The 17,201-nt window shown below is 54.9% G+C and overlaps 8 protein-coding genes across 8 annotated transcripts; 5 read left to right on the top strand and 3 right to left on the bottom strand.

The window, feature by feature from the left end:
• Positions 1–361: 361 nt before the first annotated feature.
• K489DRAFT_308154 (FAD-linked oxidoreductase) lies at positions 362–1,648 on the top strand (the record flags this gene model as incomplete). Its single annotated transcript, XM_033600610.1, has 1 exon — positions 362–1,648. A coding segment is annotated over one exon (1,287 nt), but the record flags the coding sequence as incomplete, so codon positions are not given.
• Positions 1,649–1,743: 95 nt separating this feature from the next.
• K489DRAFT_90894 (uncharacterized protein) lies at positions 1,744–4,146 on the bottom strand. Its single transcript, XM_033609032.1, has 3 exons — positions 3,960–4,146; positions 2,655–3,907; positions 1,744–2,600 (listed from the first exon to the last, which is right to left on the bottom strand). Exons 2-3 carry the CDS (start codon positions 3,795–3,797, stop codon positions 1,818–1,820), a joined length of 1,926 nt encoding a protein of 641 aa, XP_033455572.1. The 5' UTR covers positions 3,798–3,907; positions 3,960–4,146; the 3' UTR covers positions 1,744–1,817.
• Positions 4,147–5,456: 1,310 nt separating this feature from the next.
• K489DRAFT_384725 (26S proteasome regulatory complex) lies at positions 5,457–6,921 on the bottom strand. The gene has a single exon (XM_033605926.1). The coding sequence runs from the start codon at positions 6,773–6,775 to the stop codon at positions 5,726–5,728; it is 1,050 nt and encodes a 349-aa protein (XP_033455571.1). The 5' UTR covers positions 6,776–6,921; the 3' UTR covers positions 5,457–5,725.
• Positions 6,922–7,521: 600 nt separating this feature from the next.
• On the top strand, positions 7,522–9,466 carry K489DRAFT_327383 (uncharacterized protein; the record flags this gene model as incomplete). Its single annotated transcript, XM_033601987.1, has 2 exons — positions 7,522–7,897; positions 7,959–9,466. The coding sequence occupies 2 exons, from the start codon at positions 7,522–7,524 to the stop codon at positions 9,464–9,466; spliced, it is 1,884 nt and encodes a 627-aa protein (XP_033455570.1).
• A 727-nt stretch (positions 9,467–10,193) lies between these two features.
• K489DRAFT_327482 (splicing factor U2AF 35 kDa subunit) lies at positions 10,194–10,826 on the top strand (the record flags this gene model as incomplete). Its single annotated transcript, XM_033601993.1, has 1 exon — positions 10,194–10,826. One exon carries the CDS (start codon positions 10,194–10,196, stop codon positions 10,824–10,826), a length of 633 nt encoding a protein of 210 aa, XP_033455569.1.
• A 1,525-nt stretch (positions 10,827–12,351) lies between these two features.
• Positions 12,352–13,856, bottom strand: K489DRAFT_364587 (RNA polymerase Rpc34; the record flags this gene model as incomplete). Its single annotated transcript, XM_033602701.1, has 2 exons — positions 12,866–13,856; positions 12,352–12,730 (listed from the first exon to the last, which is right to left on the bottom strand). Exons 1-2 carry the CDS (start codon positions 13,486–13,488, stop codon positions 12,352–12,354), a joined length of 1,002 nt encoding a protein of 333 aa, XP_033455568.1. The 5' UTR covers positions 13,489–13,856.
• Positions 13,857–14,410: 554 nt separating this feature from the next.
• On the top strand, positions 14,411–15,050 carry K489DRAFT_384721 (uncharacterized protein). Its single transcript, XM_033605925.1, has one exon. The coding sequence runs from the start codon at positions 14,437–14,439 to the stop codon at positions 15,043–15,045; it is 609 nt and encodes a 202-aa protein (XP_033455567.1). The 5' UTR covers positions 14,411–14,436; the 3' UTR covers positions 15,046–15,050.
• An 875-nt stretch (positions 15,051–15,925) lies between these two features.
• On the top strand, positions 15,926–16,268 carry K489DRAFT_384720 (uncharacterized protein). The gene has a single exon (XM_033605924.1). The coding sequence runs from the start codon at positions 15,955–15,957 to the stop codon at positions 16,123–16,125; it is 171 nt and encodes a 56-aa protein (XP_033455566.1). The 5' UTR covers positions 15,926–15,954; the 3' UTR covers positions 16,126–16,268.
• The last annotated feature ends 933 nt before the right edge of the window (positions 16,269–17,201 follow it).

Raw genomic sequence — 17,201 nt, 5'->3', positions numbered from 1 at the left:
TGATACTTGGGATAGATATAGAGCATCGTTGCGAGAGTATATACCACTCATCATTGACTCGTTCTGTCTGCTCCTTCTCCTCCACCTCTTCTTCTTGACTCCGTGAACCCACAGTCCACACACAACGATGGCTCTCCATTCAAGATCACCGCAAATGTTCGTCCTACTCGCAGGCTTATCGGCCAAGCAGAGCCCATTTAGCATAGCGACGATCACCACATCCCTCGTCGATCGTCGAAGTTATCACTCCCGAAAACGACTTCTCCACTCAACCAGTTCCAAGGACATAGCAATCCCAATCACGACACCGCGCAACCTCACTTCCTCAACAGCACCATCACCAGCGCAAGCACCGCCTCCCCTCTCGACCCTCTCCCTCCCCCAAATCCTCCGCACATATCTCATAACCAGCATCTCCAGCTCCCCAACCCTGCTGTCCCTCTCCACATCGCTCCTCCGGCGCATGCTCCTTTCCCGCAACCCCCTCTTCCGCCTCGACTCCAACCCCTTCCTCCGCACCCTTCTCAAGGAGACGTTCTACAAACAATTCTGCGCCGGCGCCACCGCGCCCAGCATAACCTCCGCCTGCGAGGGCCTCCGCGCCCAAGGCTACAGCGGCGTCATCCTCGAATACGCCGCCGAGATCCTCGAACAAGGAAAAGACACTTCTGATTCTTCCGCAAAAGAAGCCGCCGACATCGCCGCCTGGCGACAAGGCATGCTGGCCTCCGTCGGCATGGCCGCGCCAGGGGATTTCGTCGGCCTGAAATGGTCCGGCATGGGCACCGCCGCGATGCACCGCATGAAAGAGCAATTGCCGCCCACGCAGGCCATGGAAGAGGCCATGCACGCGGTGTGTGCGGCGGCGCGGGACCGGGAGATCGCGCTGTTGCCGGCGGCGGAGGAGACGTGGAACCTCGCAGGTTACCACGCGTGGACGCTGGGTCTGCAGAGAATCTTCAATTCGAACAACGTGGCCTCCTCGCCGTCGTCGTCCGCCGAACCGCCGCGGAAGTGCGTGGTCTACAATACCTACCAAGCCTACCTGCTCTCCGCGCGGACCAGCCTTGCCGCACACCTCGCCCTCGCGGAGGAGGAAAATTTCACCCTCGGCGTCAAACTCGTCCGGGGGGCTTATCTCGGCAGCGAGCAGGAGCGCCGCGTCATCTGGCCTTCCATCGAAGCGACCCATCACAGCTACGACGAGATCCTCTCCGCGCTGGTGCAGAGGAAGTACAACGACTTCTTGCACCCTGCGGTCAAGGGCGAAAAGCCCGCCTCCACCGCGACTTCTGCGACGCTGCCGCCGACCAATGTCGTGCTCGCCACGCATAACGCTGCGTCTGTCGCCTTGGCGCAGAGATTGCGACGCGAGCAGCGGGCAAGGGGCGAGGACTTGACGCCGTTGGCTTTTGCGCAACTACAGGGCATGGCCGATGAGGTTTCATGTGGACTGCTCGCGGCTTCTGCGGAAAGCGGGAAGGATGCTGCAGCGGTCAAGGAGAGGGTTTTGAAGCTGACGGTGTGGGGGACCATGACGGAATGTTTGAATTATCTCCTGAGGAGGGCGGCGGAGAACAAAGATGCGGCCAGTCGGACGAGTGATACGCGGAGGGCGATGGGGAGGGAGATCGGGAGGAGGGTGAAGAGGGTTTTTGGCTTGGCGTGAGGGGGGTTGTGATTATCTGGAGGCTCCTGTCACGGACGAGGTCACTTCTGATATAGTGGGTCGTAGTACAGTTTTCGTTCGATATACAGGATCTTAATCGTTATTTCAATCATCACTTCGTTTGTCGTTTGTGTACACAAGGGAGGGTTCAGTACTTCACCTTGACTCCACCGCGTAAACCTTCCTTCCACAAACAGCAGATACTTTTCTCTTCGCACCACCGCTGCACCATCCATGGCTTCACTTCTTCCTGAACAATTTCCAAATTCGAATTTGCATCAGGCTCGGGTTCAATGTCTTCAGTAGCCTTCTTGGAGCTCTTCGCCACCTTTGTCTTCGCCTTAGGCTTCGGTCGATGGAGTTCATATCTCAGTCCCTGTTCCGTGAGCCAAGCAGTGAGATCTTCCAGCACAATAGGATCAAACAAAAGCATTTTCTCATGCCACGTGGGCATATTCATCTCCGTACTAGGGGGCGTGCTCTTGACAAGTTTGGTGATCTTCGGGAAGAGCGACTCGCGCACGCTAGGCCACGCAGCATCTGTCGCATTCAATATGGGATGGAGGAGTGTTGGGACTTCTGCTCGCCGAGGTGAGCTCGGAAGACTGAGCGGTAAGGGAATAATCGTTGGAGGCGATGAGACGGTTCTCCGCAGGCGAGGTGGAGAGGGTGTGACTGGTACGTCCGAATCGGAGATCTCGTCGATGACCATCCATTGCGATGCAACGGGCCTCTCGGGCTGAGAGGAAGCCGTTTTCAAAGGAGGCATCGCTTCTGCTGTTGATATGGTCGCAGCAGCGCCCTTCTTAAGTCTACCTCTTCGGGTTGTCGACGTAGTTGAGACCTCACTCTTTTTCGGCCTTCCTCTGGGCTTCGTCGTCGGAGCGGAGGATGATTCGGCGTTTTCCAGACCTACTGCAATTACCGGCTGCTTCACCTGCTTCTCAATCATCTTCTTCTCTCTCCCGATCTTAGACGGACTAACATTGCGATCTAGGTTCCGTAATGGTTCTCTCGACAAACCAGACGTGTTCTGCGATCCCGTAGCTATAATATGCTCGGCATCTTGCACCCAGGGCAATCGTCTCGGCTGGCTCATTTGGGAAGCGCGAATTTGTTCCTCGGAATTATCATTTTGATCACGGTCTGCACTTATTATTGTGGCTGGTTCCTCTTCGACAGTGGGATCACTCGACAACAACATCCAGTCATCCGAGATAGGCGGATCCTTTAGACGATTGGAAGACACAGATTCTGGTGCGATCACTCCGGCGTCCATCGCATCATCAGGTACGACTGCCAACGGAACCTCACGAGCAGCTAGCAGATCAGAGGTACTGTCGCAAAGCGCTTGAACGCCCGCAATATCAGCGCATTGGACGGAGACCTCTGGCAATTGTCGGCATGGCTCAACTGCACTATCATCTTGGGGATTGAGCCTTGGGGCAGTGACTTGAGCTTCGGCATGCGGAATATCATCACCCAACCCAACTGATTCGGCGACTGGCTCAGTAGCGCGGGGAGCGAACGAGCCCTTGACTCGACGCCGTCGCCCACAGGCTTGCAACCCACCTTCCCGGTCCCTAGCTGCTTCGCGCCACATGCCACGAGGTGCCTTCTCCGGAGAGTGGCCTGCAGCACGAATACGTTGGAGCAGTGTCCCTGTGCGAGATGTGTGCAAAGATGGCGGCAGAAAAGCCTCGGACTGTTCAATGGCCATCTGCATATCCCGAATGAAGGAAGGAGATTCTTCTGCCGCGAGTTGACTTGAAGTGCCGAACAAAAACCCTTGTGATTTCTCAATTGCACGTGCCATTTCGGGGACGAGAAGCTCGGGTGTGTGATCGTCTTCGTTGGACTTGACCTTGGGTTTTCGCTTCTTGGGTTTGACAGCGCTGCTTGGCTTGACCTTTCTGGCGATAGTCTGATGCGGATCAATGACCTTCAGGGGCACGCGTGGCGTCTTGGTTTTGGCAGGCTCAATTGTTGAAGCGCTCTGTTGTGCGTCACTTACATCCGGATTTGCGGGCTCCAGGCGAGGTGTGAAGAAAGACGAGACTGTACCGGCTTCGGCAGTTTCCTCAGCCAAAGGTCGGAAGGCAGAAGTCACCAGGTCAGTGATGGTCATCGCTTTGGTCTTTGGTTTCTTTGGCTTGGGGGTTTTCGGTGGTTTTGCCACCTTTTCGGCCCGGGGTTTTCTGACCTTCGGGGCGGCTGGATTTTTAGCGACTTTGGCAGCTTTCACTGGCTTGTCAGCCTTTGCCTTCTTAGTAGCCTTGGTCGACTTCACTTTTGCTACTGTCTCGGTGGTCGGCACATCACTTGGTTCGCCAGCCACGTGCTCGACGGCAAGATCTTTACCGAAGTCGATTCGACGTCGTTTCTGCGAAGACTCTCCTGTTTCTAGCCTCTGAATTGTGGCGTCATCCGCGTTATGGCCGAACCCCTCTATGGCGGCAGATAATGAGCGACTGCAATGATTGGGTTGTGGTGTTGCTGGGTCGTCCGCTTTCGCCGCTTTCGCGATGATTGTCTCGGGTAGCGTTTCAATGGCTGTTGGATGTCCCGATTCGCGCTCAAAAGGTTCTCGTTTCAGGCTGACAGATGATTTTCTACGGGCCTTGACGAGTTTCTGGAAATGTACTGACACCTCGTCGTACGGCAGATCACTCGTCAGAGGCATGGCAGTCTGCTCATCTCTCTCATTCTCCCTGACCATGTTCGAGGCGAGGATGTGCTCATGAGCTTCCTCTGCGGGCAGCGTATTGCCTTCTATGAAAACCGCCGAATCATCCTTGCCAGCAACCACAGCTTCCGTATCAGCGGTGGCCATCTCTACGGGGTCGTCCGAATTGAGGATAATCGATTCGGATTTCTTGATCACTTTCCGGGGCTTCCTTACCCGAGATGCAGTGGCTTCTTTGGTACCGGCGCGACTTTTAGGTGTTGCCCGCGCCTTCTTAGCAGCTTTCGGTGGTTTTGTCGTCGCCTCCGCTCGGAGATCGCCCTCCTTTGTAGCATTTTCTGCCACTTGAGAGTGACCCGCAGCTGGAGTATCCGCGACCGTGGCTGCCTTTAAAACCCCAATCTGCTCGTCGACAGCTCCATGTTCTCCGAGCGTTCTACAAGGACTCTTCGCCGCCTTTTCCAGAGGCTGCCGGCTGCCTTGCTGTTTTGTCTTCTTCCCTTTGTCATCCCCTGATGCTGATTTTTCCACAATGATATCCACCTCTCCAGGCGGTAGCGCGGACTGATCATCCCTCCACATGTGCGCTGCCGTAGTGAAGCCATGATGTGCCGGGGTCTTTTTACCGGCGCTCTCCAGCAGACTCTGCGCCCGAATCTGACTGAAACTCGTCGGCGAAGGAAGCCCAGTGGAGGACGAGGACTTGGTGTACTCGCGCAATTGAAAGCTCGGCGGCGTGCTAGGTCTAGCATGCACAATGGGTGGCGAAGACGAGCATATGATGATCGGGCTCCCTGTCGCCATTGTTGTCGCGCGACAATGACGACATTTCTGGATTGCGTGCAGTATGGTGTATGTTCTTGCGATCTAACAAGTCTATTCTCTTCGACATGAAAACGACTTGTATTTCGCGTGATTACAATGCACGACGCATCAATATCCTATACGTGCCTGGCTCCGGATGGGAGACGCGGGGCAAACGCGATTTCACGTGTAGCATTTACGGCTGCTCTTTGCAGAGGGCATGTTTAGGGTTACACATGATCTGTGATGGTGATGGTATCTAGATCTCTCTTCAAGTGGAAGTTCTAATGAAGATGTGTCCATTATCTTGTAATGTGGTTGGGATGATCTGTACTCTGATCAGTAGGTTATTTGAATAAATTCCACGCTGTGTTGTGGTTAAATGAGCGGACCTGTTTTCCACACCGTCACACCTCTGCTCATCCTGGTGGTGAAAAGCAACAGACATGTACAAAATCGAGCAATTGCAAAGACATACTACGTCGCGACGATATTTTCTTTGGTAGTCGTATTCACCATCTAATACATGAGGCGGATCATCTAGCTCGTGATACAGTCGCCGATGCTCATAGCTCTTCATCATCGTCCACGTCCATTCCAGCCTGTTGAGACTGCGAGCCTCGCCCACGGCCATTCAATTTTCCACTGCTTCCTAGTGCTTGATCAGCTGAGACAGGGACGGACGCTTCCTTGTCGATCATCTGTCTTGAAACGCTGACGATGTTGTCTTCGATCAATTCTTGTCCGACCGACTCAATGTGCTTCTTGGGATCGACCTTGCCGACATATCGTGTGCGGAGCTGCTCCTTGGTAAGCTCGGTTTCCTCCTTGACACGCTTCTCATAGCCTTCCGCAAGGTGGACCAGCTTCGCTAGGTTGGCCTCGTTTCGTGTTCCTTCCGCTGCAAAGTCGGGCATTGTGAGAGCTTCAGTCCAGACAGTCTTGTGCAGGTTCATGAGCATGCCCTCTTCCAGTGCAGATTTGCGATATCCGATGCCGATGCTGTAGTAGTGTCGATTCAGACCATGAATGAGAGCTTGAATGGAAGGCTTGTTCAGATGACCCAAGTTGGATGTCGTCTGCCGTGGTTCTTGTCCGAGCATGAGCGTCTGAGGGTTGATGAGGCGGAAAGCGTCAATCACCACCTTGCCCTTGACGGATTGTATGGGATCGATGACGACCGCGACCGCACGGGGCGTGAGCTGCTCGAATGACTGTTGGGTGTTGATATCCACACTAGACAGCCAGCAACCGAAACCAGGATGTGAGTGGTACCATCCAACCACCGTCTCCGGTCGACCCGTCTGCCTCAGCATGTCCATCATCTTGGTTTGGAAAACGGGATCGACAGCCTCTACGGATACACCAGTTCCTGACTGGGGCATTGCAAAGACGTCCACCACGCGAACTGTGTAGTCATCCACGAACTCTCCCAGCATGAGACCCATGACCTCCATCGGTACACCTGCGCGGCCATGACGTAACATCTTCAGTAGAGCGAGCGAGGAAATGTAGACGGTCTCGGCGTTGTCGATGATGTTGCCATCCTGTGCGCCTGCTGGTCCTCCGCCACCCATGCCTCCTGCGGCGTGCAACATTCGTGATAATCGATCCATGTTTGGTAAATGTGTATGCTTGTGGCGGTGCTCGTGTGACTGCTTCTCGTGTACCGCTCGTTGCGGGGATATCTACGCAGATGCCCAGTGATGAGGAGTTGAGGTGACGGTAGTGGTTCAAGTCTTGCGAATGCTGGTGGCGGTGGTGGTAGTGTGGAAGCAAGAGATGGTGATGTTGACTGTGCGGCGAAACGTACCAGGCTGATGTAGACGCGCAACAGTCGACGACACTTGCCATCATGAGCTCTCCGCTGTAATTCAAAGGCGGCGGAACTGAAGCCGCTGTCCGAGCTTTCACCGCCCGGCGGCAGAACCCCCAGCAATTCGCCAAATCTCGCGCGGACAGGTCCCGAAGCTGTGCCAATCGTTCTTATTAAATCATCGGTTGCGTCGCATCGTGCGCCTAGCCATATTTCCATACATTACGATTGATGTATACAAGTCACATCCCTTGACTGTTCGCACTCGACTCCCTTCCTCGAATTCGTAACGATCCAATCTCGACTAGCCCATGTGGTGCTCGTCGACAAGCCGCACATACATCATCAGAACACACCTCAGACACGTGCGATCGTAAAGTCGGGATTTAGACATTCAATCTCGACAAAATGCCCAGCGGCAATGGCATCTTCGCGCCCCTGGATGCGCCTGGCACCGGAACAAATGCGCCTCCATCACAGCCTACGAAAGTCGCATACTTTTACGATTCGGATGTGGGAAACTACGCATACAACGCGGGCCACCCCATGAAGCCGCATCGCATTCGGATGGCGCATTCGCTGATCATGAATTACGGGTTATACAAGAAGCTGGAAATCTACCGAGCAAAACCTGCCTCAAGGCATGAGATGACACAATTTCATACGGATGAATATGTCGATTTCCTGCAGCGCGTGACGCCGGACAACATGGACAGCTTCACAAAAGAGCAGGGCCGATACAACGTCGGTGATGATTGTCCCGTGTTCGATGGACTGTTCGAGTTCTGCGGAATCAGCGCTGGTGGTAGTATGGAGGGTGCAGCACGTTTGAATCGCGGCAAGTGCGACGTCGCGGTCAACTGGGCAGGTGGTCTCCATCATGCCAAAAAGAGTGAAGCTTCCGGATTCTGTTATATCAATGGTAAGTCCTGGTGAAGCAGCGAGGATCAGCGATTGACTTGGTCTAATCTATCTGTTCGCAGACATTGTCCTTGGTATCCTGGAGCTTTTAAGATTCCACCCGCGCGTCCTCTACATCGACATTGACGTGCACCACGGCGACGGAGTGGAAGAAGCTTTTTACTCAACAGACCGCGTAATGACAGTATCATTTCACAAGTACGGCGAGTACTTCCCCGGCACCGGCGAACTTAGGGACATCGGCGTTGGTCAGGGCAAGCACTATTCGGTCAACTTCCCCCTCCGCGACGGAATCGATGACAAGAGTTACAAGGGCATCTTCGAGCCTTGTATCAATGGCGTGATGGAATACTACAGGCCGACAGCTGTGGTGCTGCAGTGTGGCGGTGACTCGCTTTCGGGTGACCGACTGGGATGTTTCAACCTGAGTATGCGCGGTCACGCAAATTGTGTGAACCACGTCAAATCGTTCGGTCTGCCTACGCTCATCCTGGGTGGTGGAGGTTATACGATGCGCAACGTCGCTCGGACGTGGGCGTACGAAACCGGTCAGCTAGTGGGCCAGGAAATGGGCGTCACCCTACCGTTCACAGATTACTACGAATATTATTCCCCGGATTTCGAACTCGACGTCAAGCCCAGCAATATGGACAATGCCAACTCGCCCGAATATCTTCAAAAGATCAGCGCACAGATCTTGGAGAATCTCAAGCGCACAACAACATTCGCGCCCAGTGTACAAACACAAGAAGTTCCTCGCGAGCCCATCGGGATGCCATTTCAAAATCCTGACGGGGAGCCAGAAACTCTAGATGAGCAAGAAGACCGGTTAGACGACGAGGAGGCAGACGCCGAAGAGAGCAAAGATCGACGATATAACCAAAGACTGTGGGACAAGAAGACAGAACGTGATGACGAATTCGAGGAGAGCGATGACGAGGAGATGAATGAAGCAAATGGAGTCAAACGACAACCCGGCGCGCAACGGCGGCGAGGTATCATGGACTATAGCAACCCTCACGCTCCCGCGGAAGAGAGTGGCGCCGGAACCCCTGCCGGTGACACACGAAGCGTGAACGGCGATGCAGACGAACCTATGGGTGATGATCCTGCGACCGGGCTAGGTGGCGCAAGTGATACTAAGGAGGCCAATGCCGTAGTCGGTGAGGCCATCTTGGCCAGTAAGATCGAAAGCAACGATGCACCGGATGAGCCACTGGCAGCGACAAGCGCACCACCGGCCAACGACGCCAGCAGCACCAATGCCAATGCCAATGATGAGATGCAGGTCGACCCGCCAACCGCGGCCGCATCAGTGGCTGCAGAAGCTGGATCAAACAAAGGAGCCGAGACCACCGCCGATGCGATCGCCGCTGCGCCTGAAACCACCGAAGCTGCAGACTCCGTCAAGCCAGACGTCGAAATGGAAGACAGCGAGCCCGTAGCAGAGAAGAAACAAGCCGAGAAGGACGAAGGCGCCGCCGAACGCGAAGAAGAGAATACGACTGCGGAAGCCACCACCGAGCTCGCCGGTGCGGGCCACAACGCGAGTGGACCTCCAGCAGCATGAACTTCCAACGATCGGCTGGAAACTTGCTCGGATCAGATCTCGAAATCTTAATTGGAAACGGGCGGCGTCAAAATTTGGGCAGCAGCATTAGCGAGGGCGTGAGTGGCGTTTTTGGGAGAGGAGGAACATCTGGACTCCAGGGCTTGCGACAGTACATCATGTCAATTCTCGCAGAGGAAACGGCCGCGACTGGTTGCCAGGTCACAGATTGTGGTCTATGCCTACACTGCGATAAAACTTGTATTCGTAGCTGGATTTGTCAACATTCCTACTCATGAGACTGTTGCATTTCAATATAGTCGCGAGTAGTTCTAATTGTGTGTGGTGGTAATGGAATATGCTCGGGCTATATGATAACAAATCCAAAGGACTTTTCCAGAAATGGATCGAAGGGTCCAAGCGGCCGGATCGGAGCTTCCGCGCGGCTGCATCCGGGCTTTTTGAGATTCGCGAAAGCAATAGTTTCGCGAAAGGTCACGACCACGCTCGAGACATACTTCAACACCTGCCATACTGCCAACATTTGACCACCACGCTTGCAAAATTCTTCACGAAAAGCCAAACCAATTTTCTGGAAAAGCCTAGCACTACGAGACAGCGATACTAGGCACTTGACGACACAACGCATCGCGCGCGAACCGAATAGCGCTCGACATTCGCGAACCGCCTTCAAACAAACCTCTTCACCTACCACAAATACATCGCACTCCATCACACACCATCAGTCATGGCCAACTACCTCGCGTCCATCTTCGGCACGGAGCAAGACAAGGTCAACTGCTCCTTCTACTACAAAATCGGCGCCTGCCGCCACGGCGACCGGTGTTCCCGGAAACACGTGAAACCCAGCTACAGCCAGACGATCCTGCTGCCGAACCTGTACCAGAACCCGGCGTACGACAACAAATCGCGCATGACGCCCAGCCAGCTGCAGAACCACTTCGACGCCTTCTACGAGGACTTCTGGTGCGAGATGTGCAAGTTCGGCGAGATCGAGGAGGTGGTCGTGTGCGACAACAACAACGACCACCTGATCGGGAACGTGTACGCGCGGTTCAAGTACGAGGACTCGGCGCAGAAGGCCTGCGACGCGCTGAACTCGCGCTGGTACGCCGCCCGCCCCATCTACTGCGAACTGTCGCCCGTCACGGACTTCCGCGAGGCGTGCTGTCGCCTGAACTCCGGCGAGGGCTGTGTCCGGGGCGGATTCTGTAACTTCATCCATCGCAAGGAACCCACGCCGGAACTCGAGAGGGAGTTGGAGCTCAGCACGAAGAAGTGGTTGAGGCAGCGTGGAAGGGATCCCAGGAGTGAGGAGAGGGATTCGGAGAGTCCGGAGCCGAAGGCTGCGAGGTATTGATGAGGTGGTGGCGGTGGTGGAATGAGTGGAGAAAGGTATGAGTCCGGATGGGATGCAGAGCTCGGATGGGAATACGACCCTCCCATAGGTGCGATTGAACTCTGGTTCCCCCGGACGAGTGCTCGGCCATTGCGGTGATCCCGAGTCTCGTCTTCTACTTTCTCCAGGCCACGATAAGCTGGAACGGCAGACCATTCGCCCATCGCGACTGGAGAACCAAGTCGAGAAGTCAAGAAACCTGCCGTTCTCCCCGTGATGCAGCCCGGCGGAGCCGATCACCTCAAGGCCAGATCGCCTCGATCAACGACCAATTCGAGGCATTCAAAGCCGTTGCTAAACACCACGACAAATCCCTCGAAACGCAAAAGACAACCTGGGAACTGGAATGGAACAAAGGCGCCCGAAAACCAACAAAACGGGCCCCGGACGTGGCGAGAAACGAGGCAGACGCAGCGCTGGAAGAAGCCATGGCGTCCATTTCGAAGACCTTCCCATGCCCTGCAACCCAACGGTCCAAGCATCCTCAACTGGGAGAGAAAGCGACGCAACATTTGAAACCACCGGCGCGGTCCTCGCTCGAGGCTCTCCGCTCCTTCCGGGCCCACGCGCACAAAACATGAAGGGGGTCCCCTCCCGATTGCGGGAGAAGAAAAAAAGGAAACCATGCACGTAACTCCGGGGTGTATTTTTATAATCAATTGTTGTATCTGTCATCGCGCACGGTCACTTACTTCTCTCCACCTTTTGCCTTTCCTTGTCTTTCCGTCTCCTCCTCGGTGGTTTCGCTTTCTTCGCCTGTTCCCTCGTGGGCGATGTCGTTGCGGAGTTGGAATCGTTGCATTGGTCGAGTAGGAAGTGATACCATCTCTTCAGTCCATTAAAGATAGTCCTTTTTCCCCAAACTCTAGTTGGGAATAGACCAGGGGAGGAAGGGAGGGAGGGAGGGAGGAAGGAAGGAAGGAAGGAAGGAATTAAATTGCAGCGACCTGTAGTACAGATCATATCCCGTCCATATAAAGATTTCGTTTTGTGAACAAGCCGAGAAACGAAAGAGGAAGAAACGCCCTACTGTAGAAACAACTCTTCGCAGGCGGGAGGCGAAAAAAGGGGATTTTCTTCAGGCATGTCTGTTTTTCCTTGTCTACCCCATCCGACGACCTCGCTCAAGCGATGGAAAAAACAAACAAACAAACAAGAGCAAAAACAACCAGACGACCGAAAACCAGAGAAAAAGAGTAAAAGAGTAAAAGAAGAAAAAGACTGCTTCTCCTCTGCCCAGCGCCGTCGCTAATAGAACATACACGAATGATACAGGAAATCAGGAAAGGAACATCCGGACCGAGCGGGGACCGGTGGATGAGCTGGAGAAGAGCCTCCCGTTTCGCGGCCGAGCCGTGACGCAAAGCTCGCAACGGCACCGAAGCCGATCTCGTTCCCCCAATCCCCATGATCTCTCCTCGTCCACATCGCAGAAAACCTGCCTTGTGGGGAGAAGAGAAGAATGGGAGGAAGGAAGGAAGGAAAATCAGAGCTTCAACCACTCGTCCAGATAGACGCACTCCTGCGGGTTGACGGGGCCGCCCTCGGCGCAGATCTCGAAGACCGGACACGTGCCGCAGGGCACCTGGGTGAGGGCGGTGCCGGGGCTCTCGTCGAAGCCGGGGTCGTAGGTGACGCCGCGGACGGTGCGGTAGCCCCACTCGGCCATGCTCCGGTTGTAGACGCGCTCGAGCTTGGTGTCCCACTGCAGCACGTTGATGCAGTCCTGGATCTCCTGCACCGTCAGGCTGCTCGCCTTGCTCGGCTTGATCACGTGGCTGTTGGTCACGAACGAGTAGATGTCCTGCGCCGTGGGGTAGTTGTGCGTGCCGACCCGGTGGGTGAGTTGGATGGTCTGCGGCTCGCTCGTGTGGCGTTTGGTGGGGAGGCGGTCGGCGGCGTCTTCGATGTCGAGGGAGGCGGCGGGGTGGGGACGTTTGCGCTTGCGGGCGGTCTCGTCGGGGTTGTCGGTGGCTGCGCCGTCGATGGCGATGGGGGACATCTCCCGGCGCGGCGGACGGGAGCGTCGCTTGGTCTCCACCCAGCTCTGCGAACGGACCCAGAAGACGATCAGCTTCATCAGCTCGTCGCGGAAGCTCTCGTCCAGGTCTCCGGCGTCGTAGAAGCTGTTCCCCGTGACCTCTTCGCTGGGGACCAGGTGGGCGAGCATATATGTCCTCTGGGCCGGGCTCTTCACGCTCTTGATCCCCTTGATGAGGTTCGCCTTTTCCATCTTCTCGAGGCATCTCTTGACGATGTTGTCGGCGATGCCGCCGGCGCGCTTCTTGATGTCGCGGCTCCAGATGCCCTTGTCGTGCGCCTCTTCGATGACGCCGTAGACGACCTTGTCGTCCCGGTCCAGCGCCTTGATCTGTTTGGCCGCCTCGCGAGGTCGGATGCTCCATTGGAGTTTGCCCTGAGTGCGGGTGGTCCGGAACAATTGGTTGTTGGAGAGGTATTGGATCAAGGGCATCAGGGATTTGGAATCGGGGAGACCGCTGAGCTCGAGGAGCTGGTCCTGGTTGAACTGTCGCGTCCGGCCGCCATGTTCGTCGAGGGAATTCTCGGCGACGGTTTTGTAGAGTTGGTCGCTGTCGTTGACGAGTTGATCGACGTCGGCCATGATGTCTTTTTTTTCTTTTTTGGAGGAGGAGATGGCCGCTCTTCTGGGCGGTCGCGTGGCTATGAGGCTTTGGTCGACATGCGAAATGTGGCGGATGCAGGGTCGATCATTTTTCTTGGGCGAGTGTCAGGTCGCGTGTTGTTTGCGTGTGCGAGGACCGACGATGAATCTGGAGAGCAGCTGCAGGTGGAGAGAGCTGGGAGCTCGTCATGAAAAAAATTCCAGCCGGTTTGGTTCGGCAGCCCCACAGTCAGGGCCACAGGCACAGTCACGCCCCATCAAATCCCGCCCCGATGCTCCGACCGATGGTGATGGATTCGCAAGCCGAGCTGGTGGGGCCCCCGGCCCTGCATTTCCGAGCGGCGGCGTGGATATGACGGGCATGAGGAGGATGCGGCGAGGGAGTGATATTGTTGATATTATTGATATTGTACTGTACAGTATCGTATATATTCTCATATATGATATCATATGCATAACCACTCGGAGGGTCGAATCGTCATCGAAGCATTTTTCTCATAATATTCTGTGCAGGACAGGGGCTATAACTACAGGTCCGTCACATAAATCCATTTTTGTCGATGGGAGCATTCGTGGATTGATATGGCACTCTCGATCCCGTGATTGATGATGGTGCTCCCGATTGTCGAATGAAGCATGGGGGCATCGGACGACTACACCGGTGTTGATGAGGACTATTTGCCATACAGCCCAGCATAGATCCATGTGGACGAGAAGCCAGGAAGAGCATACAGATTTCATGTACAGGACAGCCGCTTGTCATATCGGAGAGCCCGCCAGCAGATAGTATAACTTTCAGCCGCTTGGGACATTGTGTACAGTACAATAACCGATTTGAACGGGGTGTGGCATGGCAGTAATCAGCAATTGATGAATGAATGGTGCACACTGTACTGGAGATGGCTACAAGTCTTTGGTGGGAAGAAGATGGGCGAGGTGTGTTTTGCCTTGCCCTATCTGCCTGCCTGTCTGCCCCTGCTGATCTCCATCTCCATCGGAAAACTGTTGGACTCCCAACACAGGGCATCTTTTCATAGGCGCGCTACCGTTGCCGCTCACAATTTCACCCTTCGCACCGGACTCGAGCCTATTTCACGCTATGACTTGTGGTATCTGGGTGTCGCCCGTCCGTCACATCTCTCTCTCTCCTCAACGAGTGCGCAGGCAGGTCTTTGGAGGATGATCTCGTCCCATTCCCTTTGTCGCCTTTCCTCCGCCATTGCGCTACATCTCACGGAAATCGATGGGAAAGTCTCACGGGAATTCTTCACGAAATCCGAAGTCGACCGGGCTCAGAATTTACGTGGAATGCCGTTTGTCCAGTGGGCGGACCTCCCCCTGCATATTGGCTGGCTGCATCATGCTCCCTCCCATTCGTCGGGCATGACGCCCAAGATCTTGATGATGGATCCGGATCATCTATCCACAATCAATGGGCAATCGATCGATGAATGCTCGATGGAAAGTACGTCCAATGACCCGGAGAGCCGTAGATGCTCTCAATGGGAAGAGTTATTCGGAGAGTACTGGACTTGATGGTAGCGGATTGACTAGGGAGTCAGTCACTCGTATCATATTGTTATCATAGGTGGGCGGCCTTTTCTTTCGTATGGACAGGATGGTCTGTTCAATTCAATTCGATCAATCAATTCGCTGAGACGGACGGTCCGAGGAGACTGGAGGCACCCATCACTGTGTAGACACTAGTCGGAGCTCCCATCACTTTCCCTCTCTCTCGTGCCTGTCTCTATCTCTCTCTCCACCCGATCGTCCTGCCTCTTGACTTCACTGTCTTCTCTTCCTTGACCCGTCCGTAACTGTTGTTGGCGCTTGCGCATTTTTCGCGATCCTCCCTTTCTGATATCTCGCGACACACGACACTCCTTTCACACGTTCTTACGCATCTGCTCCCATTCGAATTGCTTGCATCTTCGCATAGGACCAAACGCTCATTCGCCTGGGACCGGGTCTCGCGCATACAACAATTTACCATTCACGCTCTACTCATCATCCGACAAGACTCGTCGGCCGGAATCTGGAGCAAACGATTTGACTTGTTGCTTCGAGATCGCCGCCCTTACCAGCTTTACACATCGACCACTGTCTTTACATCTTCTGCGAGAGAACGAACGCGCGACACCGAAGAACACGAAACTGAGATACACTTACTCCCTCAGGCCGTCCCTTTCATTACCATCGATTGGAAAGGAAGAAAAGGTGACGTGAGCCTTGTTGTGACGCCAAACCACGACGGGACCATTATCAATACCAGCGTGTGCCAGCGACACACCCATACTTTACACCACAAAACCCAACGACCAAAATCTACGATCCAATCCTTGACGGACTTACATACTATACCAAACCTCGTGTCATTTTCTCTTCGGACCCACGGACCGAGAAACCTCCAATCTCACCCAAACTCCACAACTTCCTCGACAAACCATGGCCGGCGTCCGTGACCCGGCCTTCTGGAAACGCTTCTCCACGGCCGTGCACAAGCGCGAAGAGGTCGTCGTCGACCCAGAAAAGAACGAAACAGCGTATGTATCCCTCCTCCCTGCCTCCACGATCAACCCTCCTCTTCGTCCCTCTCTTCTCATCCTCCATTTCTGACATTCGAGAAATAAAGCAACGCCTGGCTCGAACGCGAAACCTCCAAAACCCGCAGACGCGCCTGGGTCTGCCCGGTGTTCTGGCTCTGCATCTTCATCCTCGTGCCCGCCACCACCCTCGCCGTCCTTTGGCTGTTCCGCTCCGGCATGTTGGATGGTTTGGATCCCCAGCATACCGCCGCCCAGCAGGGCAACCCGAACAGCGACGTCACGGGTTCGTGAGCGACACGACGATGGAAACGCAATCATGGTGTGGGAGGGCAGAAATGACCGATTGGAAAGACTAAGGGTCGAACGTATCCACCGGGCGGCCGAAGCGACAGGAAATTTGCCGCCCATCCCTGAACCTTGAGCCCAAGACACAGTTTCGAAATGCATCTCGGCTCTTCTGGCCGAGAAAACAGATCCCGAGTCCTTCGCCTCCGAAAGAAAGAACGAAGAAGACCCAAGCGGTTTCCACAAACGCTAGCTTCGGGAGAGGCCAAACCGAGAAGCCGACAGCTCGCCCTGGGAAATCCCTGACATGGTGTGATGATCCACGACGGGTGTCCGACGCGCAAACATGGTGCTTGCACCGTTCACCTTTTCCCGCGAAAGCCGCCTGCACGGCAATCCCTCCGGGCCTGTGCGAAGTCCGCCCACATCACTCCTCGATCCCATCACATATCCCATCTTCGACGAGACGGCGGACTTCGAACTACGCCCTCTCGTCCAGGCGCAATCCATCTCGAGAGAAGGAGAAAATGGCGCCACAAAAAAACAGAAAACCTTCGATTCGGGATCACTACAGGGATGAAAACCCCCGGGAAGAGGAGAAAGCAGTCTTCAGGGGAGTCTTCGCGATAGAAAGTAAGCGTGAAGTCTCGGGAGATCTGGGGAATTTCTTTCCGAGATGATGGGAGAGGAGGAAGGTGGTAGGGAGAAGAGGTGCTCTGCTGCTGCTGCTGCTGCTGCTGCTGCTGCTGTCTCTCGCTTCTCATCCATGCACACACGCGCAACACCCGATGACATATCATTCCAGCTGGCTCGGATGATCTCGTCGTTGTCGTTGGTGTTGTCGTTGTCATCGTTTCGGTT

The sequence above is a fragment of the Dissoconium aciculare genome, assembly GCF_010015565.1.
Source record: "Dissoconium aciculare CBS 342.82 unplaced genomic scaffold K489scaffold_17, whole genome shotgun sequence".
Lineage (NCBI taxonomy): Eukaryota > Fungi > Ascomycota > Dothideomycetes > Mycosphaerellales > Dissoconiaceae > Dissoconium > Dissoconium aciculare.
Note: the sequence above shows the minus strand (reverse complement) of the source record. Positions and strands in the feature narration are given on the sequence as shown.

Bases quoted from the DNA above. Each gene is read 5' to 3' on its own strand.
- K489DRAFT_90894 (XM_033609032.1), bottom strand. From the start codon at position 3,797: ATGACCATCACTGACCTGGTGACTTCTGCCTTCCGACCTTTGGCTGAG. The intron at 2,601-2,654 runs GTTAGTCCGTCT...AAGCAGGTGAAG, and splicing joins TACGGAACCTAGATCGCAAT to CAGCCGGTAATTGCAGTAGG.
- K489DRAFT_384721 (XM_033605925.1), top strand. From the start codon at position 14,437: ATGGGCGAGGTGTGTTTTGCCTTGCCCTATCTGCCTGCCTGTCTGCCC.
- K489DRAFT_384725 (XM_033605926.1), bottom strand. From the start codon at position 6,775: ATGGATCGATTATCACGAATGTTGCACGCCGCAGGAGGCATGGGTGGC.
- K489DRAFT_384720 (XM_033605924.1), top strand. From the start codon at position 15,955: ATGGCCGGCGTCCGTGACCCGGCCTTCTGGAAACGCTTCTCCACGGCC.